The following is an 18,751-nucleotide window of genomic DNA, read 5'->3' on the forward strand; positions in this document are numbered from 1 at the left end:
AATTCAATCTCTGACATGCATGTATATGAGCCCATGAAATGTGCTTTTGCAAAAATAAATGGAAGGTCTAGAAGCACAGGGTTCAGGTACCATCAGCCTTGGAGCAAACCTGGCCTCCAGGGCCCCTTGTTGGAGGGTTCAAGTACCAGCAGCTGCTTTCCCTACTGTGGAAGTTTCTCCAATTCCCTCTGGCCAGCTCCAAGACCCGACCTGCGAGTTCATTTGATTCCCCCACCTTAAGGTCACCCCAAACATCTCCTGAAGCAGTTGTACCCAAGTATGGGCCCTGAACCAAAGAAAAGCTAAAATACAAGCTGATTTCCACTGATGGCTGCATTCAGGCCCATACATCCTGCTGCATCTATACAGAAGTTCCAAGAGGAGCCAGCCCCATGAAGTGCCAAACCATGGAGAAACCTGCAGGAGGCCCGGAGCAAGACAGCTGACTGCATGGCACCCACAGAAGCAGGCCTAAGAGCTGAAGCCAGAGGCTTTTGTCTCCCCCTGGAGGACTAGATGTGCTACAACAAGTCCAAGAGGGGCAAAGACAAATCTCCTGCTTGGAGCCCTCACAACCTCAGGAGTTTTCCTGTTTGAGTCATGCCCTTCCTCCCCAGTCATATGGCACATTACCTGAGCCACACTACAAACAGTGACGTCCTCAGGTACAGCATCAGAGAACAGATGCCTCTCTGCAGTATTCCTTCCGCAGCCCCCATTGCAGCCTGCCAGCGTGAGACTGTTCTTACAGATGAGTGGAACTAAATGGAGATGCTGTACCTGGGCTGGGCCGGGTTCCCAATGTCCAGCGCCTTTTCCCACCTCTAGTGACTCTGAGCCCTTGGAGTCCCCTCTGACTCCATGGATGGAAGCCTGAACAGGAAGAGAAGCTGCCAGTGTTGCTCAACTCCAAAGCCTAGCTTTCCTCTCTTCGTCCTGCTGCAGTTCAGGGGTGTGATCATGGGAGGGTGTGCCCCATACATTCCCATGAGTACCATGTGCACTAGTAGTGTACCCCAGTGCAGTGAACCCTGTTTCATAAAAAGAAACAGCTTGGAGATGGTAGGGGGACTGCCAATACTGATATTCAGGTCCTTGTCCCGACAGCTTCAGTTAGGGGTCACTGTCATCTGCCAAGTTTCCTTCTGCCTTGGGTATTGATTGTCTCATGGCATTGGGCTTCCTGGGCAGCAGACCAAGCTGCCCTAGTTTCTCTGGATTGTCTGTGTTCTCAGTCCCTCACTGTGACTTTCTCAGGTCTGAAGGTGGCCTGGGACATGATTTTAGGAATCTTGTTCTCTTTTCCTCCTGCATCCTATTGTTCCCATAGTTTCCTTGTTGCATGCCTGTCCCTGCTTTTTTCTCTCGATTAACAGAAATAAATCTTCTAAATCTCCATTGAAATCCATGGCAAGAAAAGGGACTGAACAGAAAAAAACGTTCCAGGACAGTCTCCACCAAGGAGATTGGACAAGTGCAGAAGAAAGGATACACAGAAAATTCCTGCGAGGCCTTTGCCTAGGAGCAAGTCTCTGCTGTATAATCTCTGAACTCCATGAAATTTTAATCATTCAAAAGACGCCAGAAGTTCATTCATGGAGGTGGAACATTAGAGAAGCAGATACCACTATAAATAGTGGGAAGCTGGAAGGCACCTGAAAGAAAACTGAACTTGAAAAATGAATACATTATTGGATGTGAGACATCATTTTTATGTGTAGTCACATGGACATGTGCACGGATACACATTGTTGGTGTGAGTTCATGTATGTGTATGCTTCATGGATGTGGAGAGGAAGGGTAGCTTTTAGTATCATCCTTCAGGTGCATCCACATTGACCCGTTCTCTTGAAAATAGATTCTTCTCTCATACAGTACATCCTGACCACAGATTCTCCTTCCTCCACTCCCTAAGCCTTTGACCTCCCGTGTCCCCCAGATCCCCTCTCCTCCATTTTCTGTTCAGAGAAGAGAAGGCCTCTAAGACAGAAGAGTCAGACAGGATATAACAAGATATAATAAACCTAGGCAAAAGCCATCATACAGATGATGGAAAAGACAGCCCAACAGGAGGAAAACATTCCCAAAAGCAGGTCAAACAGTTTTCCACTCATAGGAGCCCCATCAAGAACACCAAGCTAACAGCCACAACATTCACACAGAGGACCTCGTACAGACCCTTGCAGGCCCTATGCTTGCTGTTTTGGTCTCCGTGAGCTTATGTGAGCTATGCTTAGTTGATTCAATGAGCCATGTTCTCCTGGTTTCGTCCATCTTCTCTTAGAGTCCACAATCTTTGCAGACAGGGTTTCTTACAGGCCTCCTGCTGTGCTTCCTTCTCAGCTTGCTGTGCGATTTTGGAAATGTCACTTGACCTCTCTGTTTTATTCTCCCCATAATAAAGATAAGATGAGGGGAGGAAGGCATCATCCTTATTCCTGGCTACATGATACTAGTCAGGGCTTCAGCCAGGCTTGCTGCTCCATCCTCTAATAATCCTTGGCTATCTGACAAGGCTGGCCTTTACCTGTTCACTGGGTAGACCCTTTTAGCTCTCAAGCACAGCTACCCATACAGACTGAGGTAATTTGTGGGCTTTCTATGCGTTTCACTTCTGGAAACACCGGATGCAGGTGCAGTAAATAGGTCTATACACATCTGTCCACCGTAATCATGACCCTGCCTCTGTTGAAAACTCACCTGCCTTTGGTGATCAAGTGCTGTCTCTTGGCCCTTGTTACTCTAAAATCCAAGTAAATTCATTGCCTTTGACTTATTCTCTTGTGACCCCTGACTCCTCTTAGTCCCTCCCCTCAACCTGTCCCCCACTTTCTCTTCAGAAAAGGGCAGGCCTCCCATGTATATCACCAGCCATGGCATAACAACACTTTGATGTTTTCACAAGATGAGGTCACTTCTAAACAGTTCTCTCTGAAAAATGACAAAATGAGAATTTGCTGAAAGTGGGTCAAAATAGCAATTAAAAATGGAAGAGATTATACTGTGTACTTTCCTTACCTGCCTCCCCCACGGAGGTGGGCAAATGTAGTAACCACCAACTAGCCCTTCCCTTCCTCCGAGTTTCCGGTTCCTTATTTTGTCCTGGATTGGTCTGTTTTATGTGGAATGTTAGCTCCTTAGGCACACACAGCTGCTGCTGCCACTGCCCAGTGCTCATGTCCATGGTCTCCTGATGCTGCTCACACCCCCTTTCCCCAAGACCCTCTCCACAGACACCATGCCAGAATTGGTAGGCTAGTTGTCTTATCATACAAGTCTCAGGAGAGTTCTGTACAGGCACCTAGGAGGCTGCAGCAGAACGTGAAGCTAGAGAAGTACTGCCCATGAATGCTGCTGAGGCAGAGCCTTCCCTTGTTCTGCCAGGGACGTGTGACAGCTATGTGTTCCAATGACCGGTATGTGTTCCAGTGACTGCTACGTGTTCTAGTGACCACTATGTGTTCCAGTGACCACTATGTGTTCTAGTGACTGGTATGTGTTCTAGTGACCACTCTGTGTTCCAGTGACCACTGTGTGTTCCAGTGACCACTATGTGTTCCAGTGAACGCTGTGTGTTTCAGTGACCACTATGTGTTTCAGTGACCACTGTGTGTTCCAGTGACCACTATGTGTTCCAGTGACCGCTATGTGTTTCAGTGACCACTATGTGTTTCAGTGACCACTATGTGTTCTAGTGACTGGCATGTGTTCTAGTGACCACTGTGTGTTCCAGTGACCACTGTGTGTTCCAGTGAACGCTGTGTGTTCCAGTGACCACTATGTGTTCCAGTGACCACTATGTGTTCCAGTGACCACTATGTGTTCCAGTGACCACTATGTGTTCTAGTGACCACTATGTGTTCTAGTGACCACTATGTGTTCTAGTGACCACTGTGTGTTCCAGTTACCACTGTGTGTTCCAGTGACCACTATGTGTTCCAGTGAACGCTGTGTGTTCCAGTGACCACTATGTGTTCCAGTGACCGCTATATGTTTCAGTGACCACTATGTGTTTCAGTGACCACTATGTGTTCTAGTGACTGGCATGTGTTCTAGTGACCACTGTGTGTTCCAGTGACCACTGTGTGTTCCAGTGAACGCTGTGTGTTCCAGTGACCACTATGTGTTCCAGTGACCACTATGTGTTCCAGTGACCACTATGTGTTCCAGTGACCACTATGTGTTCTAGTGACCACTGTGTGTTCCAGTTACCACTGTGTGTTCCAGTGACCACTATGTGTTCCAGTGAACGCTGTGTGTTCCAGTGACCACTATGTGTTCCAGTGACCGCTATATGTTTCAGTGACCACTATGTGTTTCAGTGACCACTATGTGTTCTAGTGACTGGCATGTGTTCTAGTGACCACTGTGTGTTCCAGTGACCACTGTGTGTTCCAGTGAACGCTGTGTGTTCCAGTGACCACTATGTGTTCCAGTGACCACTATGTGTTCTAGTGACCACTATGTGTTCCAGTGACCACTGTGTGTTCCAGTGACCACTATGTGTTCCAGTGAACGCTGTGTGTTCCAGTGACCACTATGTGTTCCAGTGACCGCTATATGTTTCAGTGACCACTATGTGTTTCAGTGACCACTATGTGTTCTAGTGACTGGCATGTGTTCTAGTGACCACTGTGTGTTCCAGTGACCACTATGTGTTCCAGTGAACGCTGTGTGTTCCAGTGACCACTATGTGTTCCAGTGACCACTATGTGTTCCAGTGACCACTATGTGTTCTAGTGACCGGTATGTGTTCCAGTGACCACTGTGTGTTCCAGTGACCACTGTGTGTTCCAGTGACCACTATGTGTTCCAGTGAACGCTGTGTGTTCCAGTGACCACTATGTGTTCCAGTGACCGCTATATGTTCCAGTGACCACTCTGTGTTCCAGTGACCACTGTGTGTTGCAGTGACCACTCTGTGTTCCAGTGACAGCTGTGTGTTCCAGTGAACGCTATGTGTTCCAGTGACTGCAATGTGTTCCAGTGCCTGCTATGCACTCCAGTGACCGGTATGTGTATCTGCCCCTCACCTGCTCTGAGCGTCCTTCTGTACAAATTGTAATAAAACACATCCTTTTCTGTGGAGGGCACACACACAAGTTGTAAATGGATAAACTGTGCTTTATTGCTAATATAAGGGGAGAAAGATAGGAATGTCCTGGCCAGTATGGGCGACAAACTTCCTGCGACACCAGAGGAGCCCATCTCCCACTTGCTCCTGGAGAATGAAGATGTTCTTGGTCTCCACCAGAGTCTTCATGTCAAGGTTGTCCTTGATAGCAGGGGAATGCTTGTTTCTCAGTATTGCCCTCTGCCTCCTCCTAAGGTTAGCTCTCTTGTTGTTAAACCAGTCCTGAAATCCGAGGGAGAGAAAGGTTCGGTTAACATATTTAGCAGTTGCTGCTCTCATTTAACCCTATGAATCTCTTTTGAACCCACAATGCAGATTGTAAGTGCTCACATGCTTTGTATGGCTGACGCTACTGGTCAATGACCTGCCTAAGGTTTCATAGTTCCTGGTTTGTATGTCACTACCAGAAAAGCAAAGAAAAATTCATTACACACAATACCAAACCCTTTATTCTGCACACCCAATTAGAGTCATGTACCAAGGTCTATGTGCATAGGCTTACAGTTATTCTTTCAAAATTGTCCTTAGAAACAGCCTCCTGTATTCCAGGTGGTCATGAACTCCCTTTGTATTCTAGAACTGACTCCTCTGCCCTAGTGGGAACTTGGGGAAATATATTTCCTGGATATGAGATATAATAAAACCAGAAACTAAATTTAGAACCACCACTGTCTGAATCACCTTTTCAAAACCTTCTAAAAGAAACAAAGAAATTTATCCTCTTGAACATTAAGTTCTCTTTCCACATTTGTCTCACATGATAGGAAAATGCTTTAGTTTATGAAAATATATTTCATGGCTCAATTATCCCATTTCCCCTTTAGTTTGTCATTCATTCATTCTTTTACCAAGTGCACATGTTATGTATTACAACCAAGATATTCCCTGCAGCCACATGATCATTTCCAAGTCACCCTGAGTTTCAAAATGTTACACAACAGAAGACCCCTGTGAAGCACTCTTGTGTGTTACACGGAATCAAATGTTAATTATGCCACACACACATGCAAAATATATATGCAACATAGATACTATATACACACACATATATACATATTTATACATACATGAGACAGACAGACAGAGGTGTAGATGCTATATTTGGTTTTGCTTTTATTTTAGGATCACAAGTGACTGCCCCTCACGGAGTAACCATTAGCTAAAGTTTTCCTTTTCCATTTTTCATTTGCCAAGGTCTCGTATTCCAGATCTTTTTTTCCCAGCATAAGACACACAAGGAAAAAATACAGTAGTTTCATGTGCCTAGGGCAATGTCCATCCATGTCCAGAGGCAACTCTGAGATCAGCACTCTGGTAAACTAAATACTCAGGCTGACTGACCTTCACCTTCTGTTCATCCACATTCATGAGCTCTGCCAGTTCTCTTCTGTGAAGAGAAAAAAGACAAATATTTAATATTCCATCCTAGGCATGGAATTAACTATAATTAATATATTCCATGTATATTTTTAAAATTTAATATCTTGCTCTCCATACTTATTCTTTTAATTTTATATTTAAAACAATATTATTTTATATACAAATCCCAGTTCAGGCTTAGTTCTGTTGCAGCCTGCCTTCAGGAGGCCCTCCGCCTAGCCCAACCCAATCCCTCAGGGACTCAGTTTCCTGGTGCAGATGCAGAATAACTGTAGTTCTTCTCCACTGCCCCTCTCAGCTCAGCTCCATCCCTCTGTGACTCACCATTGAAGGGCAAAACAATTCTGCCAAGGACCCGCAGCCACCATTCTTGCTGAGACACAGCTACCCACAGCAGCTACACTTGACTAGGACCAAAGGACCCACCCAACAAATATGACACCAGATGTCTACACTAAGAAACACCTCAAACATCATAGCTTCAGATGTCTAGATCCCAGCGCCAAACACAAACATGAATCAATACAACATGCTTCCTCAAGATGTCAGCAACTCTATTGTGATAGGTTATAAGAAAAGTGATTTAGCTGAAGACAAGGACTTCAAGACACCAATTATTAATATGTTCAAATACCTTAAAGAAGATCCGAATAAATGTCAGAAAGACCACAAAAACTTGCCAAAAAAAACACACACAAGTAAAAACAATTCCAGACATGAAAGTAGAATTTAACAAAGAAATAGAATCACCAAAGAAAACCCAGGATGAAATAAAAAGAGAAGTGAAAAACTCAGGATGTCAAACAAAAACTTTATATGAAAGTCTCAACAACAGATTAAAAGACATGGAAGATAGAGTTTCACATCTTGAAGACAAGGTAGAAAGATGAATATCTTGATCAAAGAAAGTGTTAAATATTAAAAATAAATATCCAGGCATAATTAACCCAGGAAATCTGGGACAATATTTAAACACCATACCTATGAATAATAGGTATAGAGAAAGAGAAAAAGACATGCCAAAAGCACAAAAAGTATTTTCAATAAAATCATGAAAGAAAACTCACCCACTCTAAAGAAAGAGATGCTTATTAAGGTACAAGAAGCATACAGAACACCAAATAGACTGGAGCAGAAAAGAAAATACCTTTGCCACATAATTAAAACACTAAAGATATAGAACAAAGAAAGAATATTAAAAGCTTCAAGGGAAAAGGACCAAGTCACATGTAAAGATGGGCCCATTGGAGAGTGTGAATGCCGGAAGGAATTGGTTAGATGTTGTAGAAGCCCTAAGAGACCACAGATATCAGATCAGACTACCAGATCCAGCAAAACTACTAACCACAGTTAACAGAGAAAGAAAAAAAACATTTCAAGATAAAAACAAATTTGAGCAATTTCTGTCCACCCATACAGCTCTACAAAAGGCACTAGAAGGAAATTTCAGGCTGAAGAGAGAAAGTTAACTGAATCCAAGAGGACACAAGGAATAAATAATCTCACAATAGTTAATCAAATGATGGAAAAATGCTACACCATAACAAAATAACAGAAATCAATAAACACCAGTCATTAAAAACTATCTAATTTAATGGTCTATACTCTTTTTCACACACACCAGAAAACACAGACTGACAGATTTGGTAAGAAAATGGGATCCATCTTTGTGCTGCATTCAAGAAACGGCTCACCACCAAGGACAGCAAGGACAGATGTTACCTAGAGTAACAGGATGGGAAATGGCATTCCAAGCAAACAGAACCAAGATGCAAGCAGGTGTTGCTATTTTAATAACTGAGAGACTTCAAAACAAAACTAATCAGACAATATAAGAAAGAACACTATATATCCATTAAAGAAAAAATCCACCAAGAGAAAAAAATTACTATTATAGACATACACCCAGATACACTGAACCTAATAGAATAAAACAGAGAGGTCAAGTTATGTTTCCAAAATCACATAGCAAGCTGAGAAGGAAATACAGCAGGCCTGTAAGAAACCCTGTCTCAAAGAAAGTAATAAATAACCTTGAACTCATTGACACAGGAAAAGACCTTCTGAACAGATCACTAGTAGCACAGGCACTAAGACTAAAAGTTAATAAATGGGACCTCATGAAACTGAAAAGCTTCTGTAAGCTTCTGGACATCAAAGGACACCATCATCAGCACCACACTCCAGGGAAGGCCCCCTGCCCAGAGTAGTTGGCCAACACAAAAGATACTTTATGTTTTTGTTTTTTTTTTTTGTTTTTTGTTTTTTTGTGTGTGTGTGAACCTTTTGTTTTGTTCTGTTACTTTTTGTCTTGTTTTCTTTTTTAAGTTTCTCTTCTTTGATTTGGGTTTTGGTTTTGGTTTTGTTGTTTTTTTCTGTTTTTTATTCCCTTTGTTTTTGAGAAAGTTCATGAAGTGAAGGAGGATATGGGAGGAGTTGGGGGAGAGAAAGAATATGATTAAAATATATTGCATGAAAAATATTTTAATAAAAATGTAAATCATTGCTATCTCCCCTCACAGTTCTACAAGCAGACTTTTCAGCAACCTTTAGAAGGAGCTTTATCTAGAAGTGGTTTGAAGGGAATTGTAGGAGCAGTGGATCTAGGGGAGAGGGGGAGTCTGGGGAGGCTGAGAGTAGTGGAGGGAAGGGAAACTGTAGTATGAGAGAGAGAGAGAGTGGTGGTGGCACACACCTTTAATCCCAGCACTCGGGAGGCAGAGGCAGGTGGATCTCTGTGAGTTCAAGACCAGCCTAGTCTACAGAGAGAGTTCCAGGACAGACGGGGCTATTACACAGAGAAACCCTGTCTCGAAAATATATATAAACAAAAGAGAAAAGAAAATTTGTATGTGTCTATATTTGCCACATACAAATTATACATATTTTATGACATCAGGAATTGAACCTACAATCCCAGATATGCTAGGCAAGAGGTCTACCACTGAGCTGTATGGTTTTATATTTATATTTGTATTTATGTGTTTTTCAGTCTTATTTTGAAACAGAGTTTCACTAAGCTGCTTCTGCTGACCTTGAGCATCCTCCTGAGCCCTGCTAAACCTGGAAGTGTCCCTCTTTCTGGATCTCCCTCCCGTGTGGCTGAGGTTATAGATCTGTGCCACTAGGTACAGATAAATATGCAAAGTGACTGCCGAATGGTATGTTTGTGAGGGCACACAAGTCTTCATTCTTCTGGAGATTTGATCTCTGAAAATTTTTGCACACAAAAAGCAGGCCCCACACAGGCAATACAAATGAAATGATAAATGTGGATATTTAGCAGATTTTAGTATTTCTGTGTATTGAAAGAAATGATTCTGGGAAGAAAACATTACATGCAATCAGACAGCAAATTTGAACATCAATAACTCACCACAAAACACACCCAGACTTAGATAGGAGAAAAAGACCTTGCTAAAGACGTATTTGACCACGAACATAGGTCACGGTATCCATAAACACAGGGAAATTCGGGCAGCAGTAGTGAAAAGCAGTTCAAACCACACCCAGAAGGTCCTCACACTCAGAAGGTGGCTACTAACAACACCCACAGAATAAAGCGTGGTGAGTTCTAATTGAAGCAGGTTAGTTCAGGAAGGACAAATTCTGCCTGATTTTCCTTATATGAGGCCGTTAGAGGAATCACATAGAGAGGACAAATAAACAGGAGAGTGGTAGCTGGGGACTAGGGGTATGGAAAGGGCACTTATTTAATGGGTTCAGGTTTTGCTGTGGCGTCATAGAGAGACTCCCAGGGACCTATCCCCAAATCACTTGAGAAGACTTCAGTCTGCTGAGTTCTGACCTTCAGATTTGATTTAAGCAATGCCCTTTATGTTTCTATGTTTAATTTTGGACACTTTTTAAACAGAAAGGAACCAAAGGAGCGGTCAGTGAGCATTTTGGAGACCTGGTTTGCACCAGGATGCATGGAAAGTTCAACCTTGGTGACCCAAGAGGCATCCTCTTGAGGGACCAAGAGCTAGACCTGACCTGCAGACATACAGGGAAAGAGGCCTCAAACTAATAAGAGAGCAAACTTTCTGCTTCTCTCTCACCCTCTTTACCTGAGCCAAAGGCCTAGTGGGTATTTTCTCCTGCCATTGGCTAATTTTCCAGCCTGCTCATCTATGTTCAAGGTCTGTCCTAAACATGTTTCAGTTTATGAGAGGACTAGTCAGCTGAAAACTCCAGTTCTCCAAATGAAAACCATTTCATTTTCAGATTCCCCTTTCTACTTTGTGGGGAGTCTCTCTCTCTCTCTCTCTCTCTCTCTCTCTCTCTCTCTCTCTCTCTCTCTCTCTCTCTCNTCTCTCTCTCTCTCTCTCTCTCTCTCTCTCTCTCTCTCTCTCTCTCTCTCTCTCTCTCTCCTCACTGTGTGTCTGTGTGTGTTTCCTACTTCACTTTTAGTACTTTTAGTAAGTACCATTGCCGCCTGCTGTGCCTGGGATCTTTCCGCCTTTGAATTCTTTAATGGATGGAGGAAACAGATTTTACTCAGGACTTCTAGGCAACAACTCCCTCTAAACATCATCAAAGAGTCAGGTGAAGACTGTGGATTCAGGGCCAAGAATGGATAGGAAGTCAAGCCTGATGACACAAACCAGTAATCTCAGCTACTGAAGAAGCTGTGGCAGAAGGATTGATCACAACTTCAAGGACTGATTGGGCTACCAAGTCGGTTCAAGTCCAGCCTGTACAACTCAGACTCCGATTCAACAAAACTAAAAAAGAGGCTGTGGTCCCCTACAGGCAACCCAGCTCATGCAGGGAGCCTGAGACTCCTTTACAAAAAAGCCACCTCTGTCTGCTGCATGGGTCACCCTCAAGTTTCGCGGCTTTCTTCCTCAGAGTGAGGCCAATGCCCTTAGCTCGCCAGAGGGCGCACTCCTGTGGCTCCCACCAAGGCTCCCGTGCACTGAAGTTCGCTGAGGAGCTTGTAACTCAGTGGCAAAAAGCTATGCTTAGTATGAGTCTGTATTCTGAATCTCAAAAATATTAAAAACTTTTAACAAGAGTAAGGAGAGGCCAGGGGAGAGAAGAAGGAGCCCAAAGTCCTAAAGGACAGACCCGATACATACCGTCTGATGGCGTCTGGGTACTGAGTTTCTTCAAAGACTGCTCGCAGTTCCCACAGCTGTCCAGGCGTGAATATGTATGGTTTCTGGCGAATCTTGACTAATGGCTGTTCACTGGCTTCGATCATGTTCATGGCCATCTCCAGCTCTTGCTCAATGTCTTGGCTGTTACTCATATCCCAGTCCTGGTAGCTGTGGTCGTCTACAGAGCTCTCCTGGCCCTCACAGAACAGATTATTCAGGGCCTCTATGACTCCCTGGTCAAAGCTGCCACTGTTTATCGTGTAGGCCACTGTTTTCTCAGGTTCAGTCATTATTTCTTCCTCATAGAAGTTCACCCCGTAAAAGTCGTAGTCGAAATAGAAGTACTTGCGGGCCATGATCTGAGCGCATCAGAAAGTGCCCCCTTGTGGGTTCTGAAAGGGCTGTGCGCCTTGAAGCCCCGCCCCCCCCCCAGGAACTGTCTGGGATTTCCAGGCTAAAATTGTTACTCCAGACTGCTATCGCTGCTATTGGCTTTCAACTCACAACCCTGGGCGAGGCTCTAGTTTAGGCATACAAGGGGTGGAGTGTGGGCACAAACTTGTGCATGGAATAATGACAGTTGCAATAAGTAGTGTTGGGGAAAAAATTAAAAAAAAATAGAAATAAATAAAAAAGACTGCTTGAAGGAGAACGCTAGTTTTCTGACTTGCTGGAGAAACAGACCAGCAGTTGGTCCTGAGCTGAGGAGTTTCTTTTAGATCTAAGAGCAAATCTTGACGATGCTTGAGAATGCATTTTAAGGTGATTTAGAGGTGGAGGAAGGATATGAGTAAAAATAAGATAATTAAATAAACTATCATATTAGGACATAATTTTCACATTTTGATATGGCCCTAAATAAACCTTAATCTTTTTGTGCTACCTATTATTTGAAGCATCATTTTCATTGTTGGAAATTATGAAATCAAAATAATGATCAACTCTGAAAAATATTGGCTGATTTATTACATCCTGGAAAATCAAATTAGGCTATGATTTAATTATTTGTAAAAAGAACAAAAAAGTACATATGTGTAACTCTGAAGATTTATTTTTAATTTTAACAAATACTATAATCACATATATGTATGTACATGTTGTAGGGTAGCCACCAGAGACAATTGCTTAGACAGGAGTCTAAGTGTTTGCTACCCCAAACCCCAAACCTTTATCAGGGTGACATTTTAAACACAAAAACCATGTCTTGGGTTGACACACTTCAGTTAATAAGAAGAGTTAGCCAGAAGCAGAATTACAGGAGTCAAAAGGCAAGGCTAGTACATTTAGAGACTTTGCCAAAACTGTGGACTTTGATGGTTTAGGTCTTTGTTTTCATAGTGCCAGGTGTTGCCACCTGCATGCTGAGTTTTGCAACCTAAATGATACATTCATCATGGAGTCTAGGGTCCTACTAAGGTCTTGGCCCCCCTTATAGTTTTATACACAATCATTTCAAAATAAAAATTTTCATGATTTATTATTAGTAAGTATTCGATTTGTATACAAGTGTTTCATGCCTGTCTACCTTTGATGACATAAAATTTTAGGTCCAAAATGGGTCACAGTTTAAAATGTTTAGTGTTCTATGCAGCCTTTCAGAAGTGAAAGTTCTAGGACTCTTTTATGGATCAGACTTATCACCTTCAGCAGGGGCTGGGTATCCAGAGTTGTCTGCATCTATGTAAAGAGCCCCACAGTCGATAGATACACAGGGATTATGAGGGCTCATCACTACCTGATGGAGGAAGGTCATTGGTAATAAACAAGCTGCCTTGGCCCATTTTGATAGGCCATCCCTTAGGTGGGTGTTGTAGGCAGAACAGAATGCTGGGAGGAAGAGGAAGTGAGCTCAGACTCGACAGCTCTGCTTTCTGGAGCAGAGGGCATGCTCCCCTCTCCCGGGCAGAAGCACGCGATGAAGCAAGCTGCCAGGTCAGACATGCTGAATCTTTCTCGGTAAGACCGGTGCTACACAGTTTATTAGAGATGGGTTGATTGGGATATCAGAATTAGCCAGTAAGGGCTAGAGCTAATGGGCCAAGCAGTGTTTAAATGAATACAATTTGTGTGTTGTTATTTCGGGTGTAAAGCTAGCAGGTGGCTGGGGTGCTGGGGACGCAGCCCTGCCGCTCATATTACTACAACTGCCTACCACTCCTACTCCTGACTGCAGGGTGACTTCAGTCAAATCTTGCTAAAGCAACCTGGATGATACTACCTCACTATCTATGATCTGGACAGTGTCCACTGGTGACTCTTCACTAGCATTCTTTCTTGTGTCCCTATCTGACACAAGCGCCTAACTTGGCCTGAAATGACAAGACAGTCTGTAGAGTTGGTTACCAAACTCATAATCTGGGTTCTAGATTATGAAGCTTACTCTCACCATTTTTGTGTTTTTGTGCCTTGTGCCTTTTCTGTGCTTTTCTTCAGTCCACCCAGAGTGCTGGATAATAGCCATGGGCTTACTTTGAAATGTAATTTCAGGGAAGGAGGATTTACTCCTGACTCCTTGGCTAGATAGCTTTTCTGAAGTCTTCAGAGGCATTTCCCTTCTCTGGGACCCCTGTGATGGATGTTAACCTAAATGGATTGAGAATTACCTAGGAAGCACACCCCTGGGAGGCTGTGAGGGTATTCTATAGAGAATTACCCCTTGATATGGGTAACATGTTCCAACTGGAAATCAAGATATAATGAGGTTAAAGGAAAAGCATTCACTTCCTTTTTTCTGGGCAAGTCTATCAATTCTGCTCTGGCCTTGTCTGACAGACCATAGATTCTTCAGTATTCGAAAGCATACACAACACAAGACTTTCCAGAGACCTTTTAGATTTTCAGATTAGTGATGTGGGTTTTCACTCTGTATGCTATGATTACCATTAATGAATAAAGAAACTGCTTGGAACCTATAGCAGGACAAAACTTAGCTAGGTAGGGAAAACTAAGCTGAATGCTGGGAGAAAGAAGGGCTGGGAGAGAAGCCAGGGAGCCTCCACCGGAGACAAACTCTGGAATTTTACCCAGTAAGCCACAGCCTCATGGTGATACTAGAAATGGGTTAAATTAATAAATAAGAGTTAGCCAATTAGAAGCTAGAGCTAATGGGACAAGCAGTGATTTAAACTGTTTCTGTGTGATTATTTCGGGGCTAAGTGGTTGGGAATCAACAAGCGGCCTCCTGCTACAGATTAGAATTGCTGAGGGGTCCAGTTTCTTGGATATAGAAGCTGCTGAGTTTTCTGCCTCTCCAGTGTAAAGATAGCCTTTTATGGATTACTCTGTTTCTGCTCTGTAAGTCAATTTAGGAAGTTTTCTTTAGATCTGATCTGCTACTAGAGAAATAATTGCTAATTACAAATTTCTCTACCAGGCTTGATGGTGTCTGGAGTTGCATACCTAATTTGGGTATACTTAAATTAGCAAAATTTCTCTCCAGATAGTATGGAGATGAGTGATTTCTCATTGAAAAAAAACTGTTTAATGAAATACAGAAGACAAAACACTCCATACTATAGATTCACCACTGGGAGAGACAGAGGATTTAAGGATTGTATATACAACACATTTGAACATTTCTGAAAAAGTATTCCTAAGGTATATAAAGATGTTGGGTAGTTGTTTCTGGCAGGTCTAGATAAAGTAACAAAGAAAAGAATAAATGTAGAGAGATGCCTTTTCCTAGGTCCAAATTCGCATACACAATTTAATTCTATAGACAACCTCCATTCAGAAACCAGACCTAAAACTGTCCCCCCCCAAAAAAAAAGAAAAAGAAAAAGGAGAGAAAATAAAAAAGAAAGCCTTTATTGTGAGACTAGCTGACTTAGAATGTTATATTAATAAATTTCAGACTTGAAGGGGACAGGGAGTTGGCATCAGGACTATGATTGTAAACTGACGGGATTCTGTACGGTGGGGTAGAGATATAAGGGAGGACCCCAATGAGACCTAAGACACTGATGAAACCTGGGATACTGAACTGGTTGATTTCTCAAGATTTTATTTTATGAATGGAAGGAGTTTTTCTACATTTTCTGGGATGTACCCCCTTACCTGTACTCTGATAGTTCTATTCTTCTCACCGCTGGTGGAGGGCAATTCATCTTGTAGAGTCAATAGATATGGCCCTGCCACTCAGGAAGGAATTTTTCACCAATACAAGGCTGACGACCCTCAGGGCCAAATGTCACCACCCAGTTTTGCCCTCAGATATATAACTATACTGATATCTCAGGAGACCCATACAGGGGAGTTGTAGCCTTAAAGAAATTCTTGGATTTCTTAGGCATATGAGCAGAAGTCTTGGAAATATGTAAAAGGACTTTTGACAGTTGGATATTTTGGGAAACATAAAACCACACCAAGCTATATGCATGAATATGGTCCCTTGAACAGGAATTCTGAGCTTCATGCTGAAGTTTGCAGGTTTTTTTTTTCAGTTAAATTTAATTGAAATGTAGTTACTTTGTTGAAGGCGTAAGTCACAAACAATGCCACGGCAGTTTGGAATTATGATTAATAGGGTGGTATTTATTTAAAGTGGAAAAAATTTACAGATCACCGTCCCAGACAACAGCCCTCTGTGCAACCAGGAAGGGAGTCTAGTCGCCAGCGGAGCAGAAAGTGAAGAGAGCGAGCAGAGCGCTTTTTTAAAGGGAGAGAGACCACGCCCCAATTGGCTGGTATCTCAGCAGCTATTGGTTGGAGGAGCGGAAGGACCTCCCGCAACACTTAGTGTCTCCCATTCTTGTTCCTCTCTCATCCATTGAATGCCTCCACTCAACCTCTTTTCAAAAATTGTTGTTACATACTGGTGAATAAGTATATAAATACAACCTGCTGAGTCTATTTAGTGTTGCTTGTATGTATATGTATTTAGGGATGACTATTTGGTATTGGATAGCCAATTAACAGCCTCAATACTGCAGAAGACTAATTCTCCCTTTATCAGCCATTGATAATTACTTAAGGCTCTTCATTTAGGAGCGGAGTTTGGTAAGATTTCACCCATCTATATAGGGATGTCACTTGATGTTGGAATTTGAAAATGAAATTTTATTTATAGAGCAGTCTTGTTGAAATTTCATGGGTATAGCTTCCTTTTCATAGTTAGAAGACACAATCTCACAACAGACTTCCAGATCTTCTGGATTTTACAGTCTTTCTGTCCCCTATTCCTCCATATTTCCCAAGCCTTAAGTATTGCAGATGTGTAAGTTTGGGATGGGCACCACATGGTGAGTTATTATCTGCAATTTGATCAGTTGTGGCTTTATTTAATGATTTCCTGATGATAATTATTTCCTGATGCCAAAAGTTATGTCTTTGCTGATGGGTGAGATCTACCCTTACCTATGGGTAGAAAAATAAGTATTTAAAGTGAAGTTAGAAATTATATTATCTTGACAGGTGGTGGTAGCATACTCCTTTAATCGCAGCATTTGGGAGGCAAAGGGAATCAGAGCTCTGCAAGTTTGAGGCCAGCCTAGTCTATAAGAGCTAGTTCCAGAACAGGCTCCAAACTACACAGAGAAACCTTGTTTAGAAAAATCAAAAAAAAAAAAAAAAGAAATTATACTAGTTTAATAAAGTGACAATAGTATGTTATCCTCTAAGAGATGTAACCTCAACAGAAAGACATAGTTGAGTGGATCTATAGTAGTATAAAGTATGATTTCTTTCCTGTTAGGAAGATCTTAAGTCTAATTAGACAACTTTTGGTTACTGCTAAAATAGAAGTGCAATTATTATATCTTTAGGGATATCTAGCCATGGAGGTCATTGTGTTTACACAATTTTTAAAAAGATTCTAAGAAAATATGAAATTAATATTACTTGGCATTTCCCTAATTCCTAAGGATGTTGAAAACATCTGGAATATTTCTTTGTGATTTTTATTTCTTCCTAATATAACTCCCTGTTGAGTTCCATAGCTTCATTTTAATTGGGTTTGTTTTCTTGATTGTTTATTTTTTAAAGTTCTTTCTATATTCAGAATATTAATCTTCTATCAGACATGTAACTGACAAAGATATTTGCCAACTTTCAGGACTTCCTCTATACTCAATTGACACTTTCCCTTGCTATAGAAGCATTTAAATTATATGAGATTCCATTGGCTAATTTTTGACCTTAAATGGTTGAAGTTCTGTTTCATCACACTGACTAACAGAAAGGGTATTACATTAAAGATTCTGAGATAGCCAGAAATTGGGTAGGAGACAAATCCTTTATTACTCTGAATATTGGTGATCATATCTCTAAAGATAGAAAATTACATGTAAATATTCTTAGAGTGAAACCTGATTTGCCAGACATTATGAAACACTGAAATATATACTCAAAACATGTATCTCTAGGAAAAAAGAAGCCCCTACTAGAGAAAACATTTGAACTAAATTTAAGAAACAATTTAATATTTTAGAAACTATTAATAGTGGTCTAACAGCTCTCTCCCTCTAATTTCAGGACTGGTTTAACAACAAGAGAGCTAACCTTAGGAGGAGGCAGAGGGCAATACTGAGAAACAAGCATTCCCCTGCTATCAAGGACAACCTTGACATGAAGACTCTGGTGGAGACCAAGAACATCTTCATTCTCCAGGAGCAAGTGGGAGATGGGCTCCTCTGGTGTCGCAGGAAGTTTGTCGCCCATACTGGCCAGGACATTCCTATCTTTCTCCCCTTATATTAGCAATAAAGCACAGTTTATCCATTTACAACTTGTGTGTGTGCCCTCCACAGAAAAGGATGTGTTTTATTACAATTTGTACAGAAGGACGCTCAGAGCAGGTGAGGGGCAGAAACACATACCGGTCACTGGAGTGCATAGCAGGCACTGGAACACATTGCAGTCACTGGAACACATAGCGTTCACTGGAACACACAGCTGTCACTGGAACACAGAGTGGTCACTGCAACACACAGTGGTCACTGGAACACAGAGTGGTCACTGGAACATATAGCAGCCACTGGAACACATAGTGGTCACTGGAACATATAGCAGCCACTGGAACACATAGTGGTTATTAGAAAACATGGTGGTCACTGGAACACTTAGGGGTTATTGAAATCCACAGCAGCCAGAAAAACACATAGTGGCTCCTGGATCACACAGTGGTCACTAGAAC

The 18,751-nt window shown here is 42.1% G+C and overlaps 1 protein-coding gene across 1 annotated transcript; it reads right to left on the reverse strand.

Moving 5' to 3' along the window:
* Window positions 1–5,131: 5,131 nt before the first annotated feature.
* On the reverse strand, window positions 5,132–11,975 carry LOC126495874 (rhox homeobox family member 1-like). Its single transcript, XM_050133454.1, has 3 exons — window positions 11,599–11,975; window positions 6,476–6,521; window positions 5,132–5,356 (listed from the first exon to the last, which is right to left on the reverse strand). Exons 1-3 carry the CDS (start codon window positions 11,973–11,975, stop codon window positions 5,132–5,134), a joined length of 648 nt encoding a protein of 215 aa, XP_049989411.1.
* Between the last annotated feature and the right edge of the window lie 6,776 nt (window positions 11,976–18,751).

The sequence above is a fragment of the Alexandromys fortis genome, unplaced genomic scaffold (assembly GCF_014885135.2).
Source record: "Alexandromys fortis isolate MF-2015 unplaced genomic scaffold, M_Fortis_MF-2015_v1.1 scaffold_683, whole genome shotgun sequence".
NCBI classification, from domain to species: domain Eukaryota; kingdom Metazoa; phylum Chordata; class Mammalia; order Rodentia; family Cricetidae; genus Alexandromys; species Alexandromys fortis.